At 43.3% G+C, this 24,529-nt stretch overlaps 1 protein-coding gene across 2 annotated transcripts in view; it reads right to left on the bottom strand.

Annotated features, from left to right (window-relative positions):
* The window catches only part of Galphai (G protein alpha i subunit), a 307,080-nt gene that overhangs the window by 8,761 nt on the left and 273,790 nt on the right, over nucleotides 1-24,529 (bottom strand). For both annotated transcript variants that reach the window (XM_080267265.1, XM_080267266.1), the window contains exons 5-6: nucleotides 16,363-16,530; nucleotides 10,864-10,958 (exon numbers count right to left, since the gene is read on the bottom strand). In XM_080267265.1, the coding sequence (XP_080123391.1) occupies nucleotides 10,864-10,958; nucleotides 16,363-16,530 (263 nt within the window). The remainder of the gene's footprint in view (nucleotides 1-10,863; nucleotides 10,959-16,362; nucleotides 16,531-24,529) is intronic.

Genomic DNA, 24,529 nt, shown 5'->3' with positions numbered 1-24,529 from the left:
AATATCTAACCTGGGGTGAGGAGCAATGGTTGTCAGTGTTGTGGTCTGATGAGGCAACGTTTAGTGTTACCTGTAACAGAGGAGCACGTGTGTATCGACGCAAAGGTAGTGACCCACTTGACCCATGGTATGTAGAAAGCACAGTTAAACATCCTGATTCACTCATGGTATGGGGTTGTTTCTCAGGGAAGGGTTTGGGGAAGCTTGTTGTACTTCCCAAGAACCTCAGAGTGAATCAGGATGTTTACCTGGAGCTTCTGTGTGATCATTTACCAGACTCCTTCGAGCTAACAGGTGCATGAGTGTTTCAGCAGGACGGTGCACCTGCTCACAAGGCCAAATCGGTCACCAATTGGCTTCGTGACTGCGAGGTATCATTCATGACAGACTGGCCAGGAAATAGCCCAGACCTCAACCCGATTGAAAACCTCTGGTACCTCGTAAAGAACAGTCTCCAAGGGAAAGACGTGAGCTCTCTGCCTAAGTTGGAAGCCGCCATTCGTGACTCCTGGGACAAAATACCCCTCCAGCACCTCAGGAGCCTCGCCCTTTCACTTCCAAGACGTCTCAGGTCCGTGAAGAAACGTAAAGGCTACCCTACGAAGCACTAAAGGTAAATAAAATGCATTATTTATATGTTTTTTCAATGTTGAAAGGTTTGTTTCTCAGGAGGGACGCAGGGCGCTCCATACTTCTGACGAGCACTATATATATATATATATATATATATATATATATATATATATATATATATATACACCTGTATACATAATATGCACCAAATTTTTTCAGCATTAATGTTCAAAAGCAGCCACTGTTGGCTCCAATTATGGTAATTAGGTTACTTGCATCCTTACTAATTTCTGGATTGGTACTGATGCCATTTTTTTGTATGTAATATACAAAGGAGGGATTGGACTTCAAAATTCACTGAGTAAATTTTTTTCAAGATTTTAAGTGCATTTTTCTTGAAAGTTAGGTTTTGGTGTGGTTGCTCTTCTTCTGTGAGATGCTTCACAGAAAACAGATCTGTAAGTGACAATGAGAACAACTCAAGTGCTTAACCTAGTATATGCCCTACCATCCATGCACCAACCAAGTGATTCACCCAGCATAACACACAGCCCATGCAGCGCATCCTGAGCCGAGTTGTCCACCATCTTGCACAATGCTATATCCTACTGCATATGCTCCCCATAACAGGCCTGGGTCCAGTATTTGACAAATTTGTCTGCTAGGTCACCAGAGACACTATATATTGGGCCTTGGTTTGCTGTGTAACAAAACTTGTGTCCATTATATCCGAAGTTTGGTATAACAGGTCCATTAATGCAAGATCTCACTGTACAACTCATGTCAACTGCTGTTGATCCAAAACAAGATAAATTAAAGACTTTCTTCACAAATACAACATACACACTGCACTCCTACAAGAAACAAAGCTCATACACACATAACTCCACATCAGACGTTATTAACATATGGGCACAGAGAGAATGGATGGCCATGGAGGAGGCCTCATCAATGACATTCACAAATCCATCCTCTACAAAGGCACAACGGGATCACTACTTCAGAACGGCAACACATTTTTTTTTTTTTTTTTTTTTTTTTTTTTTTAAATGCAAGGAAGAAGGAATCAAAGGGCAGCAGCACACAAACCATTCCTTGTAAGAAAAAAATAAAAACAATATGAAAGAGAGCCAAATTTAACATCCGTTCATTTCAAGATGCCTGGACACGCTGCATTTGAAAGAGTGGAGATCATAGGAAGTAGGAAATACAGACTAAGGGAGAGTGTTCCAGAACTGGCCTGCTGCATAATTGAAGGACTGGGAGTAATGGTTAACTCTTGCATTAGAGAGCTGGACAGAAAAGGGATAAGAGTTTGCTGCTAGATGGGTGCTACATGCCTGTTGTACAGGTGGAGGGATGCAAGCTGACAGTTCAGAGGAGCAGTGACCACTGAAGTTGTGACAGAAAAGGGATAAAGATGCAACAGTGCGGTGAAAAGACAGAGGTTGAAGGGAGCCAGTAAGTGGAGGAGAGTTGATGAGACGACAAGCCTTTGACTCCACCCTATCGGGAAGAGCTGTATATGGGAAGCCTCCCCACACACGAGAGATGTACTCTACACAGGGGCAAATAAAACCCGTGTATAAAATCAACAACTGTGCAGGGGTAAAGAAGGAAGCAAATTTCACAAGAGATGTACTGTAATATGATCTTTCCAAGTTAAGTCCTGAGAGAATGAAACCCCAAGTCCGATTAAGGATGATGCAGGACTAAGCTGGATATTATTAACTCCTTCTTTACCAACCCCCTCCCCCCAATGTAAACACTACATTCACCCCCCATACCGACCAGACAGCTCCCCCTCCCGTAGTGTGAGGGGTAGTATATGTTTTTTTGTAACGTCCAAACTATTCACTCTTTGTGATTTGTTTGTATACTGATGATCACATAAACCCAGCATGATGTTGCTATTGTAAAAAAGTGATTATGAAATAACTCATGTAAGTTTACATATCTTATGTTACAGTATTGTTACCCAAGTAACTACTGTACAAATTGGCTTGAAAAAAATGTCATGCACAGATAGACAGCTTATTTCTTTACCTTGTAAGCTGAGCTTGAAGTGTGTGGACATGTGACGGTGATGGTGACTTTGACCCAGTTCTTGCCGAGATGATGGCATCACTAAGCTCGCTACTAATTTCCTCCTCCTCCTCACTCACTTCAACCTCGTTACCATTTTCAGGATCGTAGTCACCATCACCGTCATCTACTGACACATCAGACACTGTTGCATCATCTGATACATCGAAATAAGTATCCTCATGACAAATAAACTCGTCACCATTGAAATCCACCAGAGATGCCATGAGAGAAAAATATCCTGTACACCCTCACTCATGGTCAAGAGAGTGGTAACTGGCTCTCTCAGGCAGGCCAAGGGGTATAAATTTTGCCATATGTCAGTGGAAAATATAGTACGATATCTGTTGCTGAAATTATAAGTAAAATAATGATCAGTCTAAAAGAGATTACATCACAGATGAAGAAGCCAGCCATTGGTGCCACCGCAACTCAGTCATGATGTATCTTATGATGTCAGAATTCGTCAGAACTTTGTCACAGTCTTTGCTGTCAAAACACAGAGCTGTTGCTATCAGGAAGTCCTCAGAAACAGCCTTACAGGACTACCCTGAGGCCCATATGCTGTCATTCATTAGAGGGTGTACCAGCATACCATGGTTGCGGTTCCGGTGTCTCACGGGTGTTTACAAGTGATGTACAAAGGTACATCAAAACACATTTCCGGTAAAGAAGGGGTTAAACATTAGTGGGTACTCTTGTGGAAGATTTTGTCGGGTTGATAGGTGTAAGAACTGAGTTTTTGATAAATTAAAACAACAAGATTATTTTTATCCCAGTCAGAGATACAAGCCAAGTCAGACAGGTGTGCCATAGCCTCATCTCATGTTTATTGAAGTAACTGTTGAGATGGATGTTGTGAGAACCAAGTGGAAAGGTGAAGGGTGGAATCATCAGCATGAGTGGACAGGGTCAGTGGACAGCTTTGACGGTCACTGATGAATAAAAGGAAAAGGGTTAGTGATAGGACAGAGCCTTGAGGAATATCACTATTGACAGATCTAGGAGAAAAACGATGGCCTTCTACAACAGCAGCCATAGAACGACCTAAAAGGAAGCTATAGATGAAGATACAGATAGAAGGATACAAACCATACGAAGGCCGTTTGGAAATTAAAGATTTGTGCCAGACTCTATCAAAAGCCTTTGAGATGTCAAGTGCAATGGCAAAGGTTTCGCCAAAGTCCCAAAAGGAGGATGACCAGAAATCTGAAAGGTAGGTAAGAAGATCACCAGTGGAACGTCCCTGATGGAACCCATACTGATGATCAGAAAGAAGGTTAAGATAGGAAAGATGCTTTAAAATTTTTCTGTTAAGAACAGACTCGAAAGCTTTTGAGACATAGGATGTTAAAGCAATTGGACGATAGTTAGAGGATTGGGAATGGTCACCCTTCTTTGGGACTGGCTAAATGAGAACAAACTTCCAGCAAGAAGGAAAGGTACAAGTTGATAAACAAGGGTGAAAGAGTTTACCTAGGCAGGATGTAAGCACAGAAGCACGGTTCTTGAGGACAACAGAAGGGACCCCATCAGGCCCATTTGCCTTGTTGGCAATGAGACCAGTGATGGCAGAAAATACATCAGCTGAAGAAATTTTAATGTAGGCCATAAGGAAGTCAGAGGAGGGAAGAGATGGAGGAACAGCACCAGAATTATCTAAGGTGGAATTGGAGGAGAAAGTCTGAGTGATGAGTTCTGCTTTATCAGTAGATGAAATAGCTACAGAGCCATCACAGTACAAAAGAGGAGTGAAGGAAGATGAGGTAAAGTTGCTAGAAAGGTTTTTGGCAAGGTGTCAGAAGGATTGATTGATTGCTTGACCGAATATAATTAAAATTTGGCAGTGCAACTGTGCCAGAAGGAGCGGGAAGAATTTGAGTCGGAGAGTTGAGAGCATTTAGTATGGATGAAGTTATTTTTAGCAGGGCAAAGAACAGACTTAGCACAATTCCTGGCAGAAATATAAAAAGATGTGACTCAGGGGTGGGTTGGAGTACCTTTTATAGGCCCTCTCCTTGTCATGGACAGCATTAGAATAAGTGTAATTAAACCATGGCTTTCTTGCATTAGTTAAAGGATATGAGAAGGGAATGTACATTTCCATGTCTGAGAGAATAACCTCCGTAATGCGCAAGGCACACTCAGATGGCTCCTGCCCATGGAAGCAATAATCATTCCACAGAAAATCAAAGAAGTACTGCCTGTGGGGCTCCAAATCAGCAGCTCCAACGTGCCACAATCTCCGTTTCTCCGGAGCGTCCACAGGCTGTACCGGAGCGATTGGACAGGTTAAGGTAATAAGGTTGTGACTGGAGGAGCTCAACTGACAGAAATGGTTAACAGTGTAAGCAGAAGGATTAGTTGCAAGGAGGAGGTCAAGTACGTTGGAGCTCTCTCCAAGGCAGTCAGGGATACAGGTAGAGTACTGTACAAGCTGCACTAGGTCATTAAGGATTGTAAAGATGTAGGCCTGTTCACCAGGTGGATCAGTGAAAGAAGATGAGAGCCAAAGCTGGTGGTGAACACTGAAATCTCCTAGAATGGAGATTTCAGAGAATGGAGAAATGGATAGGATGTGTTCCATCATAGAAGTAAGGTCACCAACAAGACAATAACACTTTCAACATTTACGTTACTCCTGACACTTCCTACACTGTACCTGTGCAATATAGCCCTCAGCTCCTCTCCTAACACAAACACCTAATTCTACCACTGCTCGGGACTTCAGAGTCAAAAACTCTGCCTGGTATGAACACAAGGAAGAAAACTGGTGAGGCCCTGACATTGCAACACACTTAAAAAACCATGAACATTTTCAATGACACCTCACAATACACATACCTCACACACCAAGTACTCTGCTTTTTCTCATCTCAAATCATCACATTCTGTTTGCCCAAACTTTTACACACCACCACCAGGGAAACAGAACCCAGATTCCTTTCTGATCACTTCCCTATCATCATCAGTGCTGGGCAGGTGCGCAAACACTTGTGCAAAGCGCAATTGCGCACCCTTGCGCTCCGGTGATATCGTTTGCGCATTGCGCACAGAAACGAGACCACACGCAATTTCGCACTTACACACCTGCCTTTTCATGTGCGCAAGCGCAAACTTAGTTGCGCTTGCACAACTAAATTTGCACTTGCGCACCTGCCCTGTGGATTGCGCACTGTGCAATCCAAGGGACACGTGGTCTTCCAAGGGACACATGGTCTTGGGAGCTTCCCGCATGGCTGGACAAAGGATGGGGGAGGCTGGGGCGGGTCACAAGGGTGGGTTGGCGGGGGGAGGCGGGAGTAGCATTTCTTAATATGCTTCAACAGAGATAATGAATTTTTAATTTTTTTTAAATTATTTTTATTAGTATATAATAATAAATATACATTGGTTGTGAAAATTCTGTTGGGAAGAAAGATAGCTGTGATTATATCGGCATATGCTCCACAGGCAGGATTGGATGAATCAGAGAAAGATAGATTTTGGGATGATTTAATACGTGTAGTGGGTGGTATGCGGGATGATGAGATAGTGATTTTGGGAGGGGACTTAAATGGTCATGTAGGTGAAGCAGCCCAAGGTTATGAAGGAGTGCATGGGGGATGTGCATATGGTCTAAGGAATGCAGAAGGGGAAAGGATACTCGAGTTTGGGGAGGCAACGGACATGATTGTGTGCAACACATATTTTAGGAAAAGAGACAGTAGGTTAATTACGTATGAGTCTGGGGGAAATAGCAGTCAGATAGATTATTTTCTGGTTAGGAGGGCCGATAGGAGGTTAGTGAGGGATGTTAAAGTTATAGGAAGTGAGGAGTGTGTGCAGCAGCACAAACTATTGATTTGTGATATGGTGCTTAAAGAACAAATGATGAAAAAGAGGACTTACGTACCTAGGAGGAAAATATGGAAGCTGAAAAACCAAGTAGTAAGGGATGCCTTCTATAGCGAGTTGAGGAGAGTGGTGGCTGAACAGGGAGCTGTAGACAGAGGCGTTAATGAACAGTACAGAGCCCTCAAGAACAATTTCTTGAGAGTTACTGATGTAACATGCGGCTGGACAAGAGGACCACCAAGACATAAAGTAACTTGGTGGTGGGATGAGGGTGTAGAAGCTGCAATTAAGGAGAAAAGAAGGCTTTTCCGGGAATGGAAGAAGGGTGGTAGCAAAGAGGAATATTTGGCTGCCAAGCATAGGGCTAGGAGAGAGGTATACAGGGCAAAGTCTGAGTCACAGAGACAATTACTTGATAACCTAAATCATGGGGAAAGGAAAAATATATTTAGGGTGGCAGGTCAGGTGAAGAGGGATAATCGGGATATCATAGGTGAGCAGTGTGTGAAGAATGATGAAGGAAGGGTAGTGGTGAACAGTGAGGATATTAAAGATGCATGGAGAGAGCATTATAACCGGTTGTTGAATGAGGAGTTTGACTGGGACAGGGAAGGTTTGGAGCCAGCAGATCCAGTGTCTGGCCCTTGGCCTTTGATTGATACTGCTACTATGAGTGAGGCAATAGGCAGGATGAGGGTGGGGAAGGCAGCAGGTGTGTCTGGGTTGACTGCCGAAATGTTGAAGGCCTCAGGCGATATAGGGGTGAGTTTAGTCACTGACCTGATAAATAGGATTATTTATGAGTGTGTTGTCCCAGATGATTGGCTGAAGAGTGTAATTGTAAATGTGTATAAAGGGAAGGGTGATGCCCTGGAAAGAAGGAATTATAGAGGTATAAAGCTTTTAGATCAGATAATGAAGGTAATGGAGAGAGTTTTAGAAGGTATGATTAGAGAAAGAGTGAATATTGATGAGATGCAGTTTGGGTTTATGCCAGGTAGGGGGACCACTGATGCCATATTCATTGTTCGACAGCTTCAGGAAAAATATATTTGTAGGAGAAGGGATCTTTATTTTGTTTTTGTTGATTTGGAAAAGGCCTTTGACAGAGTCCCTAGAGAGGTGGTGAAGTGGGCAATGAGAAAGCTTGGCTTGGAGGAGTGGCTGGTTAGGGTGGTTATGGCCATGTATGTGGGTGCTCACACCCAGGTGAGAGTGAATGGAGATTTGAGTGATGAGTTTTCCGTGAATGTTGGTGTGCATCAGGGGTCAGTCTTGAGTCCCATGTTGTTTATCATGGTACTTGAAGCCCTTTCACGTGACTTTAGGAAACAGACTCCGTGGGAGTTGTTGTATGCTGATGATTTGGTGTTGATTGCAGAGAATGAAAGGGAGGCGGAGGAAAGGTTTAGGAAGTGGAGAGATGGTATGGGGCAAAAGGGTTTAAGGGTAAATGCAGATAAAACAAAAGTGATGATATCTAGGGTTGGTGGCGGTACTGTCAAAGACGAGGGAGAGTGGCCATGTGCAGTTTGCCACAAGGGCGTGGGAAGTAATTCCATCTTGTGCGGTGTGTGTGATAAATGGGTGCATAAGAGATGTAGTGGTATCAGAGGTAGACTGCGAGATAATGCTGATTTTATGTGTACGGCGTGCCGGGGTGAGCAGGTGGAGATCGTCAGACGTGAAAGAATTGAACTTGCTGGTGAATCTCTTGAGTGTGTGGAAGAGTTTTGTTATTTAGGAGACATGTTGTGTGCTGGAGGTGGGGCTGGAGCTAGCTCTGTGGCTAGGGTGAGAAGTGGTTGGAAGAAGTTCAGGGAGCTCTTGCCTCTCCTGACATTGAGGGGGCTCTCCCTACGTGCTAAGGGGTCTTTGTATGCAGCGTGTGTTAGAAGTGTAATGCTGTATGGCAGTGAGACCTGGGCAGTGAAGGAGGAAGACATTCGCCGGCTCAGACGTACAGAAATGACAATGATTAGGTGGATGTGCAGTGCGTCCCTGCGTCCAAGGCCTGGAGGGGCTGGGTTTACAATGGAAGAGTTGAGAGGTAGGATGGGACTGGAGTGTATTGGTGTTGTGATGAGGAGAGGTAGATTGAGGTGGTTTGGACATGTGGAGAGGATGGGGGATGATAGTTGGGTGAGGAAGGCGAGAAGTGTTAATATTGGGGGTGGGGTTATGAGGGGTAGACCGAGAAAGACATGGGACGAGGTCATTAAGTGTGACCTTAGGGTTAAGGGACTGAACAGGGAGGCTGCAATGGATCGTGCAGCATGGAGAGCCGCCATTAGGTGACCAAGGCCGACACATGCAAGCATGTTGGAGCCTTTAAAAACGAAAACGAAAACGAAAACGAAAACATTATTGATTAAGATTAGTATATGCCATTCCTTACAAAAACCATTAAAACATATTATTTAAATCAAATATCCACAGCCTAATAATTTATCAGGGTGGTGGGCAGGTTGCCTAATAATTTATTAGGCTGTGGATATTTGATTTAAATACTCTGTTTTCATGATTTTTTATTTTTTGTAACGAATTACATATACTATTTTATATCTATATTGAATTATTAAATAAATTGTCTTGACAAGACAAGACAAGAGAGAGAGAGAGAGAGAGAGAGAGAGAGAGAATAAATATGGGAATGGCTAAGGAACGTCCCTTTGAGTGAGGAGATAAGGCATAAACTTTGTCCCTCTTCTCTCTCTTATTCTCCATTCCTTCCCTCCTCTGTCTCTTATTCTCCATTCCCTCCCTCCTCTGTCGCAGAGAGAGAGAGAGAGAGAAAGAGAGAGAGTTGATGATACAGTAATCACGTGATCTTTGCCAATGCCTTGGTAAATATAGGCTGTTTTTCCCGGACAATGACATACTGTACCTCTGTCACCGCAGACGGTGGGCAGGTTACTAATTTGGTAATTGATTTAATTATACCAATACTGTATATATTTTACAGTAATTCCCACAAATATATGCAAATGATTTGCGGTAGGGCTTTGCGACACTGCACAAGCTAAATATTAGATTGCGCACTTGCCCAAATTACAAATAATAGAAAATAATAATAATAAATAAAAGTAAGTAGGTATGCTGTTTTATTTAAATATCTCAATATTTTTCAGTAATTCCCGAAAATATATGCAAATGGTTTGCACTTGCGCTTTGCGCAAGCTAAATATTTGTCTGATTGCACATTTGCGCTTGCGCAAGGTAGTGACCTGTGGATTGTGCTTTGCGCTTGTGCAAGGTCCTTCTTCGTTTGCGCTGCCACTGATCATCATCATCATTACTTGAAAATGTCCATTGTTTTACCACATATAAAGAAAATCTCATTATGAAATGCAATGATTGTTTCACTTATCTTACTTATTTATATTATTATGAATATTATTTTATGGGTACTGTATAAAGAAACATATTAATGTGTATAATCTAGACATTACGTATCATTTTTGAATAGTCTTGTCCATTTGTCAGGTAGAATATGGAGTCCCTTAAATCTGAATTCCCTTAAATGGAGGTCCTTAAATCAAGGTTTGAGTGTATAAACACTGTAAAAGTCCTCCAATCTGATCACCAATAATCCAAGAATCCTAATACTCTGAATTTGTCATGGCAATATTTTTTAAATTTTCCTGGGCTTTATCTAAGGATTTATCTGGTTTGGACTGGCCCTTGGACTTCGATGTACCTGCCTGCAATTATTCATCTACACTTCTATGCATTTCCAGAGAGTAAAACAATTACCTGTATCATTTTAAGTGTTTATTTAGTGATCATATACATATTTCTAATGTTTTCACAGAGCCCTCCTAATAGTCCGAAAAATCCAATAGTCCGAAAGATCCTTGGTCCCTTGCAATTCGGATTACAGAATTTTTACTGTATATAAAATGTGCAAATGGCTCAGCCTGTGAGACACAAACCAGATGCCAAGGGCTTGAATGATGAATGAATAATTCAGCATCTACTTCAGTTTATTGGACATGCTGCTACTGAATAACTCTCAAACTACTGTACCTGCTCTTTCCTTGCTTTCTGGACCCTAACCTCATCCCATCTTTGGGATGATGATGAAAATACTGTAAACCAAGCATGTTCAAAACTTGGAGCTCATGTCATGCATGTACGTTTCAAATCCCTTCTCTTCTCTGATGCGGCCAGTCCTGGAATTTTCATTCTTATGGTAAACATTAGAGAAGTATGCCCATGCCAGAAGGAATTAATGGGGTTGAGGGTATTCAGTATTGCCTAGGAATGCAATAATTCCTTTTCATTACCCAAGTCATCTGAAAACTACAAAAAGAAATGGGTGCAGTACTACAAACACTCTGAATGGCTGAACATGCTGGACCTCACCTGACAAAGCAACAACAAAGATGATAGCTGTCACTCCCTCAAAACAGTGAATCCATTTTTTTCTCTCTGATCTCTGGCCTCCAACATCAAACAATCTGAAAGAGTTCATAAAACTCTAAGAAAAAGAAAATAAATAAATGCATAAGTTAGACTATATGCTATGTTTTTAAAATATAATTTTACTGTAATCACTATGAACTTGCAATACAATATACTTAGGCAAAACACATGTAAATAATTATATATATATATACACATACATATCCATCATCCAATTATACGTTGCCCCACGAGGAGCGTAGAAGCCCAGGGCTAGGCAATTTGGTCCTGACATTTAAGATGAGAGTGACCGGCCTCACTTATTCCTGAGTGACATTACATGAGCAATAACCCCAACCATCCCTTGGATATAAACCGTCAAAGGCTCAATCCAATTGGAGCGCTGTAATTACCCATTAAACCACCAGGCGCCATAATTTGGTTATATGGTTACCACCCAGCGTGCTAAATGGTTTCCTGGTGTACAGGAAACCATTAGGCTTGTCACTCAGTGTAGAGTCACCCATAGGCAGAAGGAAGAGGAAAGAATGAGGAAAGAAAGACAAAAGAGGGAGTGTAAAGTCACCTGTAGGCAGAAGGACGAGGAAAGAATGAAGTAAAGAAAGACAGAAGAGGAAGGAAGGAATGGAGAGAGGAGAGGAAAGGGCAGACATCCGAGAGCAGCACTACATCGAGTGAGTGGATGGTAAGCGCCCCCACCTACCATAATGTATATGTATATACAGTACATATATACAGTAATCACTCCAATATCCGGAGTAATAGAGCTATCGGTAGTTTCGGTTATTGGTTTCGTCCGGATATTGGGCCCCAGCTTATGGACTTGTACTGATGGACCCTAACTCAGAGAAACACCTATACAACTCCCTCCGGACATGCATAGCACCTATTTAACACCCAAATCACACCAATAAGGCACATAAATGACTGAAATAAAGGCAAAAGAAACATAAAATGAGGGTATAGAAGTATGTTCATACATTAATAAACATTCTGGTACTTATGGACCCTAACCTAGACTAACTCTGAAAAACACATTCCTACTGCACATGCATGAGGTAAGTATAGTATGGAAAAAAGTACAGTATGAAACATTCTGGTAAGTATAGTACGGAAAAAAGTACAGTATGAAACATTCTGGCTACTTACAGCAAGTCCCTGGCCACCTCGATGAATAACCGCCTCCTCTCGGACTCTGACAGTAAGAACGATTTCCTGAAGCACTTGCAGTACACTCTTCCTGAAGTCTTGCACTGAACTTAGTCAATAACACACAGAAGTCCGTTCTCTTCACAGTGTTCACTTTAGTCCAAATAATGTTCCAGTTTAATTTAGCGTTGCACATTAACTTTTCCCAAGTTTTTTTTATTTTCCAAAGCCAAAACAAAGAAGGTTAGTTACGTTAAATTTTGTTTCCACTGAGTCTTTTCTCTCATTTCGAAAACCTTAACACAACACACCGTTTTTTTTCACTGCACAACACTCAAAATTCCCGTGGGGTCTAGTGGAGAAGTTCTTGCTGTTTATTCACTGTCCGAGTCCGAGAGTATCACTGGCAGGCGACCAAGGGGTGCATCGCTGGGTCGTGGTGATGGCGTACCGACTGCAGAAGACTCTGACGAAAGCCGCAAACTCACGTTGAGCGGTGACTCCACTGTAGCTGATGTGCTGGGCTGTGGCTCGGAGCATGAGGGCCTGTCTTGGGGAGGCAACGGAGTGGAGCCAGGGCTTGGCACAGCGGGGGTCACGGGCCTGAAAAAACTGTCAATCGTTGACTGACGCAAGGACCGACGATTCTGGCGATTGATGATGCGCTGCCTGAAAGCACGCACTTCCTCCACGAGTCCCAAGGGCCCCATCTCCCTGTCGCAGTCCGGGTGTTCCAGGTAGTCTAGGACAAACTCTAGATGTTCCCGGAGTGCGCTCAGCTTGGGGATGGCTGGAGTAGTGTCCTGCTGGGAGGAGTCCGCATCATCGTCGCCTTCGTCGTCTGAATCTTCAAGTTCGGGACTGACACCAGCAACCGAAGACGCGATCTTGATATCAGACAACGTCTGATACCCAGGATCGCCCTCGTCATCGTTCAACCACTCACGTACATCGTCCACATCAACAACGTCGCTGTGCGTACGTAGCCATGCATGGAAGTCATCCACGTCAAAGCCCAGAAAATCGTACTCCACATCTGTTCCAAGAAGCAGATGAGACCAACCATTTTCAAGAGTTTTCACAGGGACTTCCTTCCATGCACTAGCCCAGTTGTACAGTGCAGACTTGATGTTGTAGCGGCAAACGTTTTCCAAAGTCCGCTTGCTTCGAGTGTCACGTCCTTCCCTGCGCTCGTCCTCGTCCTTGAGAACAACCATCACCTCGTCCAGGAACTTCCGACGGTACAGGCGCTTTGTTGCCACGATCACTCCTTGGTCCATGGGTTGAATGAGAGCAGTCGTATTAGGTGGCAGAAACATGCACCTAATACGGCCATTCTCAGCAACCAAGTCCTTGTCGCACGGGTGGGCAGGTGCATTGTCGAGCAGAAGGAGAGCCTTTACCTGGTCGCGAGGGATTCCCAGTGTCTTCGTCTGGTACTGGATGACCTCCTTGACGAAGTGACGGTGAAACCAGTCTTTGAAAATCACAGCTGTGAACCATGCTTTCAAAGAATGGTACCATACGACAGGAAGGACATCCATCACCCCACGAAGGCACCGAGGCTGCTTTGCACGGCCAACAACAACGGGCTTAAGCCGGTGCATGTCGTTAGCACTGGCACAACACAAAGAAGATATCCGTTCCTTAGAATGCTTGCGGCCAGGTACATGCTTCTCCGTCTCCTCGGCTAGAGTGTTCGTTGGCAGCGAGTGATAGAATAGGCCAGTTTCGTCTGCGTTATAGACTTGACCAAGAGTGAGGCCCTCCCTGTCGATCAAGCCTTTCACCCTGTGCCGAAACTCGTCAACTCCATCCTCGTTAGCGTCCAATACTTCGCCATGTGCTTTACGGTTAGTAAGGCCATGTCGCAACTTGAACGCGAAGAGCCAACCCTCGGATGCCTTGAAGTCTAGGGCGTCATGAAGCCTTGCAAACTTCTCAGCAGCAGCCTTCAGCTCCATTCCACGTACCATCACACCAGCTGCACGTTGCTGTCGGTACCAAATCAACGTGGATCGGTCGATTTCTGCAAACTTGGGGGTAAACATAACCTTCCTTTCCACGTTGCGTTTGCTTCTTGACGAGAAGTCAGCTGTGTACTGCATGAGTTTGTCTCGGGAACGTTTGATATCGAACAAAGTCGACCGGGCCAGGTTATACTCGCGGAGAATGCGGGAAGAAGACCAACCCGCATCAACTTTCTCCAATATCTCCCTCTTCTTTTCCAGAGTCAACACCACTCTCTTCCTTTTCTCAGGTGGCGGGGCCATCATCACACACACTAAGAGGAGGGCCGAGAGCAGCAGGAGGCCTTGCAGCAAGTACGGCACCACCACAAAAGCGAGCATGTGGGCAGCCATTGCGAAGAGTGTAGGTCCAGTCGCGGTGAGAGACAGGCGGGAAGTGGGGAGGATGCAGCGGCGCTCTATCGGACATCGGAGGAATGACGAACCAAAACAATGCTCTCCCGCGGCGTGCGCGGCAAGTTCAAATTACGGACGGCAAAAAAAAAAAAAAAAAAATTGTGTGTGTGTGTGTGTGTGTGTGTGTGTGTGTGTGTGTGTGTGACCATTTTGGGAATGTTGGATCCCAGGACGATAAGGTCCAGGTAGTGGGGATGTTCGGTTATTGGGCGTCCGGATATTAGAGTGATTACTGTATATACCAATTTCCTCACTGGTTTAGGAGTTTTCATAACACCTCTTCTGCAATTTTTTTTGTGTTCCTGTGCAAACCATAACCCTATGAAAATTATAAAAATAGCATAAAACAAAATATCAATGCGTAATATGCAAACTGCATCAAAATACTCAATCACCATTTAGTTTCATTCTACTTTCCAGCACATCAGTGTCAAAATAAATTACTTAGCAAGAGTTCTATGAAGACTCCAACTGCAACAAGATTATGGCTAAGAAACTACAAGTAGTAAGTCAAAACCTTCCTGCTTCTGCAGGTGTATATTTTGGTACCGTGCCAACTAATTACTGTACGTCTGTGCTCAACAAATAATAAAAATTCTGTAGAATTATAAAGCCATTTGAAAAAAAATTATCTCCTGACTATATCTGTAAAATAATATTTATTGCACAAATACTAAAAAGCAAAATTACTGTATTAACTAAAACAGCTCTAGCAATGTGCAAATAATGAGGAAGTGAAGATATGCATCAGACTGAATCAAATGGGTTCCTGGATAAAAAAAAAAATAATAATAATAATAATAATATTAATAAGAGTTAAGGGACTGGGAAAGCAGAGGGGCTTCCTGATGGAATGGCCACACTGTAGGAATGAAAGTCAACACTTGATGAGAGGGTTACTATTCTTAGATTCTCCTTTCATGAGCCACTGACATAATCAATACATTTCTTACACAACTATATATATAATTTAAAAAATATGCAACAGTATACATTTTCTACATTATTAATTTTAAAAAGCTGCCTTCAATAACCTGCCTAATACCTTTCTCTACTGTAACTGCAATATAATAGAAAATGATGGAAAATGATGGAAGTGTAAATGAACTGAAGAGGAGTATAAGGCTATACACATTTTTACTTGTACACTACAGTACTAAGAAATCAACCATTTGAAAATAAAATATAGATGCAAAAAAATGTTTGAAAATACTGTTCTATTTCACTGCATTATAAAAATACTGCATCAGAATAAAAGAAAGCTGGTAACTTGTAACTGGAGACAACAGGAGACTCAATACATTACTCTTGAACATAGATTGTCGTGGATGAATGAGTAGAGGTGATCAGTCAAGGTCAAAACATCCAAAGGAGGCAACAATATAAAACAAACATATTATTAGTTATCCACAGAGAACTGCTTGCTAACACTTAAGAAAAATATTAATCCACTTAACTACTTCATTTATACCACTGAGATTATAAATGGTACTGCTTTCAAAGACTGTATCTTAAATGCACAGTAAAACAGTTGTTTAAAAATTTAAAACTGAAATTACACTGGCATTCATATAACATCCAGCCTATAAAATAATTTACAGTACCAAACTATATAAAAATGCAAAATTAGTTTCTACGGAACACACATCATTTAGTCCTTTCTGCTACTGATGATGGTGGCATTGATATACCTGGCTAACTCTGCTGGCTGGTTATACAAATGTCCCTGAACTCCCTCTCTATTCTCTGAAGGGAGGATGGTTGACCATGGGAAGGAAAACTTCAGCCTGCAGTCCAACAAGTTCAAAATCAAATAAGCCTACATTTAAAACAAATGACAATACTGTAGTTCTTCTTTACTTACTTGAAATTAAGACCCTTGTATGAAAAATTAGTTTCTACAATGCCGGTCGTTTTGACTCTGGTCCTCAGTACATCCTGCTGGGTGGGTATATAACCAGGCCGTGCAATGCGATCGAGGGCATTCAAGTAATAGGCTGCCGAATCATTCAGCTGATACTCTCGTGATCGACTGAAAGGTCAAATATGTGATATCAGAAACGAACACCAGTATCTAATTATATTTTAAAACTGAAATAATTAAACAGTAAGAAGTGGCAGTCAAGTAGTAAAGGGCTAGTCTGCTGATTACAGGATTATAAATGATTCTGGATGAGGCAGGGAACAGCTCGATAATTTTTGCTGGAAAGTCTTCTCTGCTCTTTCGTGCAACCCACTGATGCCATCATGTCCCACTACTATCCTGTATAGGTGATCCAGTATTAGTATCAAAGTGGTGGCAAGTATGGGTCTGGGGTACCCAAAGAATGCTAGCCATTTGGGAATGAACTGCATAATCTATGCCCGTCAAAAGTGTCAGCTCACCTGCAACTTGAATAATTAACCATGTCGAACTGAGTACACAAGTAGTGGCTGCAAATATATAGACTGACGACAAAAGCTAACCTAACCAGTGGACTAATGTTGGGCAAAATAATTACTTCCTAAGTTCTGTGCCTTAAATGAGGAGTGCTAATCAAATGTGACAATGGCTGATTCTTCACCAATGACAGTAACTCCCCTGCACACAACAGCCACCAAAAATTAAATAAATAAATAAAAATAAAGTTTTTTAACTCCTGAGATTTAATTTAAATTGCATGCTGGTCAGCTATGAAAGAAGATGAAATTGTAAAACTTGTTGCTGAGTATCTCAACCCTACCAAGGATGGGATGTGTAAGTTAACCAATTTCAAAACCTGGTGCACCGACACCCTTGCAATAATTAGAGTTCCACGTATCAATTAGTCATTATTTTATTGTCCCATCAGGAGTATAGGGCCCCTTTTCCAGGCTACTCAATTAAGGCATTTAAGGTGAGTGACCAGTCTGACACATTTTAAATAATAAGAAAAATAATAAAATCATCAACACAGTAAAATGGCAGTTAGAAGAAAGAAGATTAAGTCAAGTACATTCATCATCTCTGAAGCCTTGCTCCCCCCTGGAAACACCCTCACACGGGAGGACAATGGCAGAACTGCCTCCAGGCTATCCTGTCCCAACATATGTCTCTCTCTCTCTCTCCAACAAGCAGTGGAGAAAAGCCTTCAAGTGGTGCCACCACTGGTCAGGGTGGAGAGAAGTAGATGCAGTTCTTGCCTGGGAACAGAACCCCATCATTTGGCCCTGTGTCATGCAAGGAGAAGAAGGCGCTGTCTCCTACGTGCAGGCCGCTGCTCCCTATGCCATTTTTTACAAAAATGGGAGATTACTTTCTGGCAGTCATTTCTCCCATCCTCACACTAGCTGGAGATACTGAGAGCAATCCTGGGCCTCAAACATAATACATTTGCCTGGTTTGCCCCTTATGCATCACAAGTACTAGATGAATGTGTGGATCTGTTCAATGTAATTCTTGATGAGAAATGCTCCACACCACATGCAATACACTTACAAAAACAACACCAGTACACATGGGTATGTGAGAGGGGTAACACCTCCTGAAACATGCCTATTACACCAAACACAATTTCCCCACCCCCTCCAACAACCCTACTCACTACCACTGCGATCACAGTTAAGATCCAATGCACAAACACTACACCTACAACAGAACCATACTACATGTGCACTACCCTGAACATGCAACATAAACATACTACTACTACCACTACTACTCAATGTCAATGACCTTCATTCTAACAGATGCACATGTGCAACATCATGGAGGAGGCCTCATCACTTATATCTAGATATCCATCCCCTAGAAAGACATCCCCATGAGACATTAAAAAGTCGGTGTCAATTCTGGTCACAAACAAGAAATCAAAATTTTTAATATTTACAGTCCCTGCACCTCTCAAGTCTTACCAGCATAATACAATCTTCAGCTTCTTCCCCTAATACAAACACTTAATTCTATCAGTGCTTGGGAATACAATGTTAAAATGAAAATAATCAAGACAATTGATGAGGTCTCAATAGTGCAACACCATTCAGCAACACATTCAATATCAATGACACCTCATAATACACCTACATCCCACACTAAGAACTCCACTCTCCCTCCTCCCCAGACATCATATTCTGTTCATGCATACTTTTAAACAGACCCACCTGGCAGATGGAACCCAAACTCCCTTCAGATCACCTCCCCACAATCACCACCACAATACACTTCAAACCACAACAATCACTTATCAGTTATACAGAAGACAAGAAAGCAGACCCTACAAAATTCACCAAAGAAACAGCAACAATAAGCATCACACCAATCACCATCATCTAAAGGAACAGACAATTTAACAAGCTCATACTTAACAGATAAGCACCTAATTCCACAAAGCAACACAGGACACTACTACCCAAGCCTTGCACTGAAGACTGCTTGCCTCACAGAACACAGTTCATTCATACACAACTCCCCTCCCCCACACTTGCAGGAAATCATCAAATGGTGCCAGCAGTCAAATCACAAAACTGACAACAAACAGACAGTATTTATATATCTTATATAGACAGACAGACAGATAGATAGATAGAGATCTATGATATAGATAGATATACAGGATATATAGATAGATAGATAGATATAATGTATGTATGTATGTATATATATATATATATATATACACTGCCTGCGGGTGACTTTACACTCCCTCTTCTGTCTTTCCTTCATTCTTTCCTCTTCCTTCTGCCTGTGGGTGACTCTACACTAAGTGACAAGCCAAATGGTTTCCTGAACACCAGGAAACCATATACTACACTGGGTGGTAACCATATAACTAAATTTTGGCGCCTGGTGGTTTAGTGGGTAATTATTGCACTCCAAACGGATTGAGCCGGTGAAGGTTTATATCCAAGGGATGGTTGGGGTTGATTGCTCACGTAATGCCACTCAGGGATAAGTGAGGCTGGTCACTCTCATTTTAAATGTCGGGACCAACTGCCTAGCCCCAGGCTCCTACGTTCCTCATGGGGCAATGCAGGACTGGATGACTGATGGATGGATGGATGGATGGATGGATATATATATATATATATATATCTATCTATCTATTGCCAGATGCCTCAATCCCGTTTGGGGTGGCCACAAACAAATCGCCTCCAAGTTGCCCTGTCCCCCGCCATTTCACTCCCCTGCTCCCAACTCACACACCCCTCTCTCATATACCTCTCCACCCCATCCCTCCATCTCATCCTCGGCCTCCCCCTCCCTCTTTCCCCCTCCACCTCACTCACATACACTCTCTTTGTCAGTCTTTCACCCTCCATCCTCTCCACATGGCCAAACCACCTCAGTGTGTTCCTCATAACGCTTCCTATCACATCCACATCAACACCACAACGCTCCTTTATATCCTCATTCGTCAGCCTGTCTCTCCATGTGACTCCACAGGCTCCTCTTAAATAACTCATTTCCACTGCTCTCACTCTTGACTTGTGTCCTTCCAACAACGTCCAAGCTTCACTTCCATACGTTAGAGTTGGTATCACGATACTGTCATGTAGTAACTTTTTCACTTCCATGCTCACTTCCCTGTTTCTTATCACTGCTTTTAAAGAACCAGCAACCTTTCTTCCCTGCTGTACCCTTTCAAGCACTTCACCCTCCAAACCTCCATCCTTACTCATCACACTACCCAAATACTTAAACGTACTCACATTTTCCAATTCCTCACCATCCAACCTCGCTGCACATTCACTGACTTCACCTCTCTCAAAGACCATCACTTTACTCTTCCCTACATTCACCTTTAGATTCCGTTTCTTACACACTCTCTCAAACTCATCCACCAAGCCTTGCAGCTCCCCTTCGTCTTCACTCAACAACACAGTATCATCTGCAAACAACAGTACAGGGAGTTTCCAAACACTATCCTCTCCCACCAGGGCCACTCCAACATCCACTACCCTACCTTGTACCTCTTTTATTACCCCATCCATGTACAGATTGAACAACCATGGAGACATGACACATCCCTGTTTCAACCCAACTTTCAAAGAGAAAAATTCACTTAGTTCATCATCCACACGCACTGCAGCCTTCGCACCATCGTACATACTCTTCACAGCATTCAACAACTTCCCATCTACTCCATATATTCTTAACACTTCCACAATCCTAGTCTATCCACCCTGTCATATGCTTTCTCCAAATCCATGAAAGCCGCATACAACTTCTTTCCCTTCTCTAGAAACTTTTCCACTAAAGATCTGAGAATGAATATCTGATCTACACAACCTCTTCCCTTCCTAAAGCCTCCCTGTTCTTCTCCAACTAATTTCTCTGTTCTTTCCCTAACTCTGTCAATAAGTATCCTACCATACACTTTTCCTATTAAACTAAGAAGACAAATGCCCCTATGATTACCACACACTTCTTTTTCCCCTTTTCCTTTGTACAAGGGAATAATTATACCTGGCTTCCAATCCTCCAGGACTCTACCTTCCTCCCAGGCCAATCTGCACATCTTCCACATCCATTCTACTACTATCTCTCCCCCATGCTTCAGCATTTCACCACACACTCCATCAATTCCTGGGGCTTTCTCCGACTTAACTTTCTTCATTGCTTCCACAACTTCTATCCTACTGATTTCTTCCTGTCTTCTCACCTCCCTCCTTCTCCCAGCCATTCCCCAGCCACTTATACTCGCATTACTTCCATCCTCCACGATCAACAATTCCTTAAAGTGTTCTCTCCATCTGCTCACTTTTTCTCCCTTCTCCACTAGTAATCTACCATTTTTATCTTTCACTCCCCTGCTAACTTCACTTCCACCCTGTCTTACTCTTTTCACCTCTCTCCAGAACATTTTCTTACAGTCCCTCCACTTTACACTCAAATTCCTTCCAAATTCCTCATCCACTCTCTTCTTACTCTCTCTTACTAATCTTTTCACCTCTCTCTTTCTTTCTACATATAACTCTCTCTTCCGCCTCTCAACCTCTTCCACGCCCCTATTTCTCATCCATTCATTGTATGCTTTCTTCTTTTGTGCCAGAGCCCGTTTCACCTCTTCAGTCCACCACGCTGTTCCTTGCACCCCCCTCCATCTTCTCTTCCTTCCACACACCACATCACATACTGCACATATTTCTTCTGTAAATATTCTTCACACACCTTCCACGGTAGATGTTCAGTATATGTATATATATACAGTCAAGACACCTATGGCGCGGACTTCTATGTCATGATTTTCTAAAACATGGCAAGCTGCCAATCCCCCCAAAATGAAGCACGCATAGAAACTACCTATGGCGTAGGCGCAGCAAAGTTTGAAACATGCAGGCAAATTCCCCTGGCAATGCGCTCCCCTCTTTGTAAACAAAGAAGATGGCGACCACTTCAGCTCCATATTACAAGTGTTCCAACTGCGGACTTTTTTCTCTCTTATGAGGAAGTTAAATTTTACCAAATTCACTGTGTTAAGTAATGAAACATTAAAGATTCTTTGGGTATTGTGACTTGTTATAGGTTTGTTCGTAAAACCGCTATGAACGGGTTAGTGATGAACGACGTATCTCTTAGCTAAGACGAAGTATAATGCCTCCCATCATCCCCATCATGTATATAAGAATCATTATTAAGGTGTTAAATGTGAGTTGTGTTGATGCTTGTGCATACAAACTTTATCAAATAAACTTCTTCAATCAGTGCTTGACCAGGCAGCCTCTGCCATCTTTAATGTTTTGGTCAGTCAGCTGATCTGTGTCTACTTGGGCAAGCTTTTTTTTGCTCGATCTTCAGGGCGTGGTATTACCCAAGTAGACACAAGGCTGATCACCCTCCTGTTTTTTGTGCCTATTGTTACATGTAATACATGCATGGATTGATTGCTTGATTGTGTGCATGTGTTAAGTGGGGAAAAGTGGAGGACTTTGGGCGAACATCCAGAACCAAATTCCATTTTCCCCATTGGTTTAGTAATTTGTATGGCACGGTTTTCTATGGCACAGGTGCGGTCCGGAACCAACTAGCTGTGCCTTAGGCAACTCGACTGTGTGTGTGTATATATATATATATATATATATATATATATATAAATATATATACAGTAATCCCTCTATTATCCGACGTAATCGAGCTCGATTACTTTCCGGACATGCCAAAGGCATGTCCGGAAAGTGGTCCTGTCCGGAAAGTGAGCCCCTGGCTCCTGGACTGGTACTTAACCCTTTAACCGCAGGTGTCATTCCAGAATTACATCGACAAAACTGGACCAAACCGCGGGTGTCATTCTGGAATGTTCGTGAATATTTTGAACACCGCGCATTTTTCCTGTGCGCAATTTGTTTCACGCAAGAGTAGCTGTCGAGTTCTTTCACGCCAGCCATCCCCCCCCCCCCCGCCCTGACACGCATCACTCAGTATCTGTCCAGCTCTGTGCGTGATAATGGCGCTCCGTCCCGACTCATCGTCGCTCGCTTCCTCCTCGGAAATTATTAGTGCTAGTGTGCCTTCGACCTCTACACCGAGGAAGGAACTGCCAACGGCGAGGCAGAAGGGGTTGAGCACTCCAGAAATTAGGACAGAGCTGGATAAAACTGTAAGTACTACTCTGGATTGTGGCAGTGAGAGTGATACACTTACAGCAAGTAGTGACGATTTTGCAGTGATTGGTGGTGAACCCTTTAGCATTGACAGTGACAGTGATGAAAGTGAACGTGTAGCTTCCCCCCCACTTACTCTGGGAAAGGGAAGGCGCCTATGGGGAAAATTGGTGTTGCACATGGGAAGGGAGTGAAGCGTAAACTTACGTCTCCTACACCAGGCCCTAGCAAGCATTTCCCACCACTTTCCCATTCCCCTAGCCCTATTGCCCTCACATCTTCTTCATCTTCTGCCGTGCCCTCTCCTCAGTCTACATCATCTGAGGAATATGAATTCCCAGAGCCTGCACAGCGAGGGAAGGCAGGCCGTGCAGGCAGGGTAAGCAGGGCAGGCTGGCCTACAACAAAGGGGATGCGTGGCAGTTGGACGGCAAAGCTGGGTGGTAAGCGAGGTGATAAGCGGGGAAGAAAGGGTCAGATTTCACCACACACCAGGTCAGTAACCCCCCCGCCTGCCCCCCGCCCAGCTCCCTCACCCTCGACACCCCCCCACTCTCCCCCCTCCCGCTCGCCTCCTGCCTCACCCATTGCCTCCACCTCAGCTCCTTCTCACGGGGAAACGAGTGCAATGCGACCTGCCACTTCCACTGAACCACACACCGGGAAAGTGGATGCATTTGTTTGGTCTGACGGTGCTGATTTTCAGCCACACAATCCGCCGTTTGACATGACAAATGCGGGAATACAGCCTGCCTTTCCATGCAACGAAGGAGATGACTTTGTTGACTACTTCCTGGCCTTCATGGATGACGAAATCGTGCAGTTTGTCAACGATGAGACCAATAGGTATGCAGCTCAGTGTGCAGCAGAAGGGCTGGGACCTATTGGCTCACCAAAGCAAGTGTCGTGGTTGCCTGTCAGGATCAGAGAGCTGTATGTGTTCTTTGCACTTATGTTCTTGATGCCCCATATCAAGAGACATGAGTTGGAGGAGTACTGGCTGGTGGATGGCATTACTTCTATCCCAATATTCGGGAAGTATATGTCACGAGATCGGTTCCGACAGCTGCTAGGATACCTGCACTTCGCTGACAATGGAAACCCGTCCCAAACTGACCCTTTGTGGAAAGTGAGGGATTTTCTCAACAGGATTTGGGATTGATTTATGCGATTTTTCCGTCCTATGCAAAAAGTCATCATAGATGAATCCCTGGTATTGTTCACAGGACGTCTCAAATTCATGCAGTACATCCCCAGCAAACGCCACCGCTTTGGGATAAAGTTCTTTGTGCTGTGTGACTGTGAGACGGGATATATCCTTGATTTCGTGATCTACTCTGCAAGCACAATGGACGTGGACAGGAAAGACCCCCTTGGCTTCTCTGGCTACGTTGTAAAAGTGCTGATGGAGAGGTATATTGGTTGGAATCATGTGCTGTACACAGACAATTATTACACAGCACCGAAACTCT

The sequence above is a fragment of the Coenobita brevimanus genome, chromosome 23, assembly GCF_032717465.1.
Source record: "Coenobita brevimanus isolate Jiangsu-jjx chromosome 23, ASM3271746v2, whole genome shotgun sequence".
NCBI lineage: Eukaryota > Metazoa > Arthropoda > Malacostraca > Decapoda > Coenobitidae > Coenobita > Coenobita brevimanus.
The sequence above is the reverse complement of the archived record's forward strand: the minus strand, read 5'-3'. Positions and strand labels throughout refer to the sequence as shown.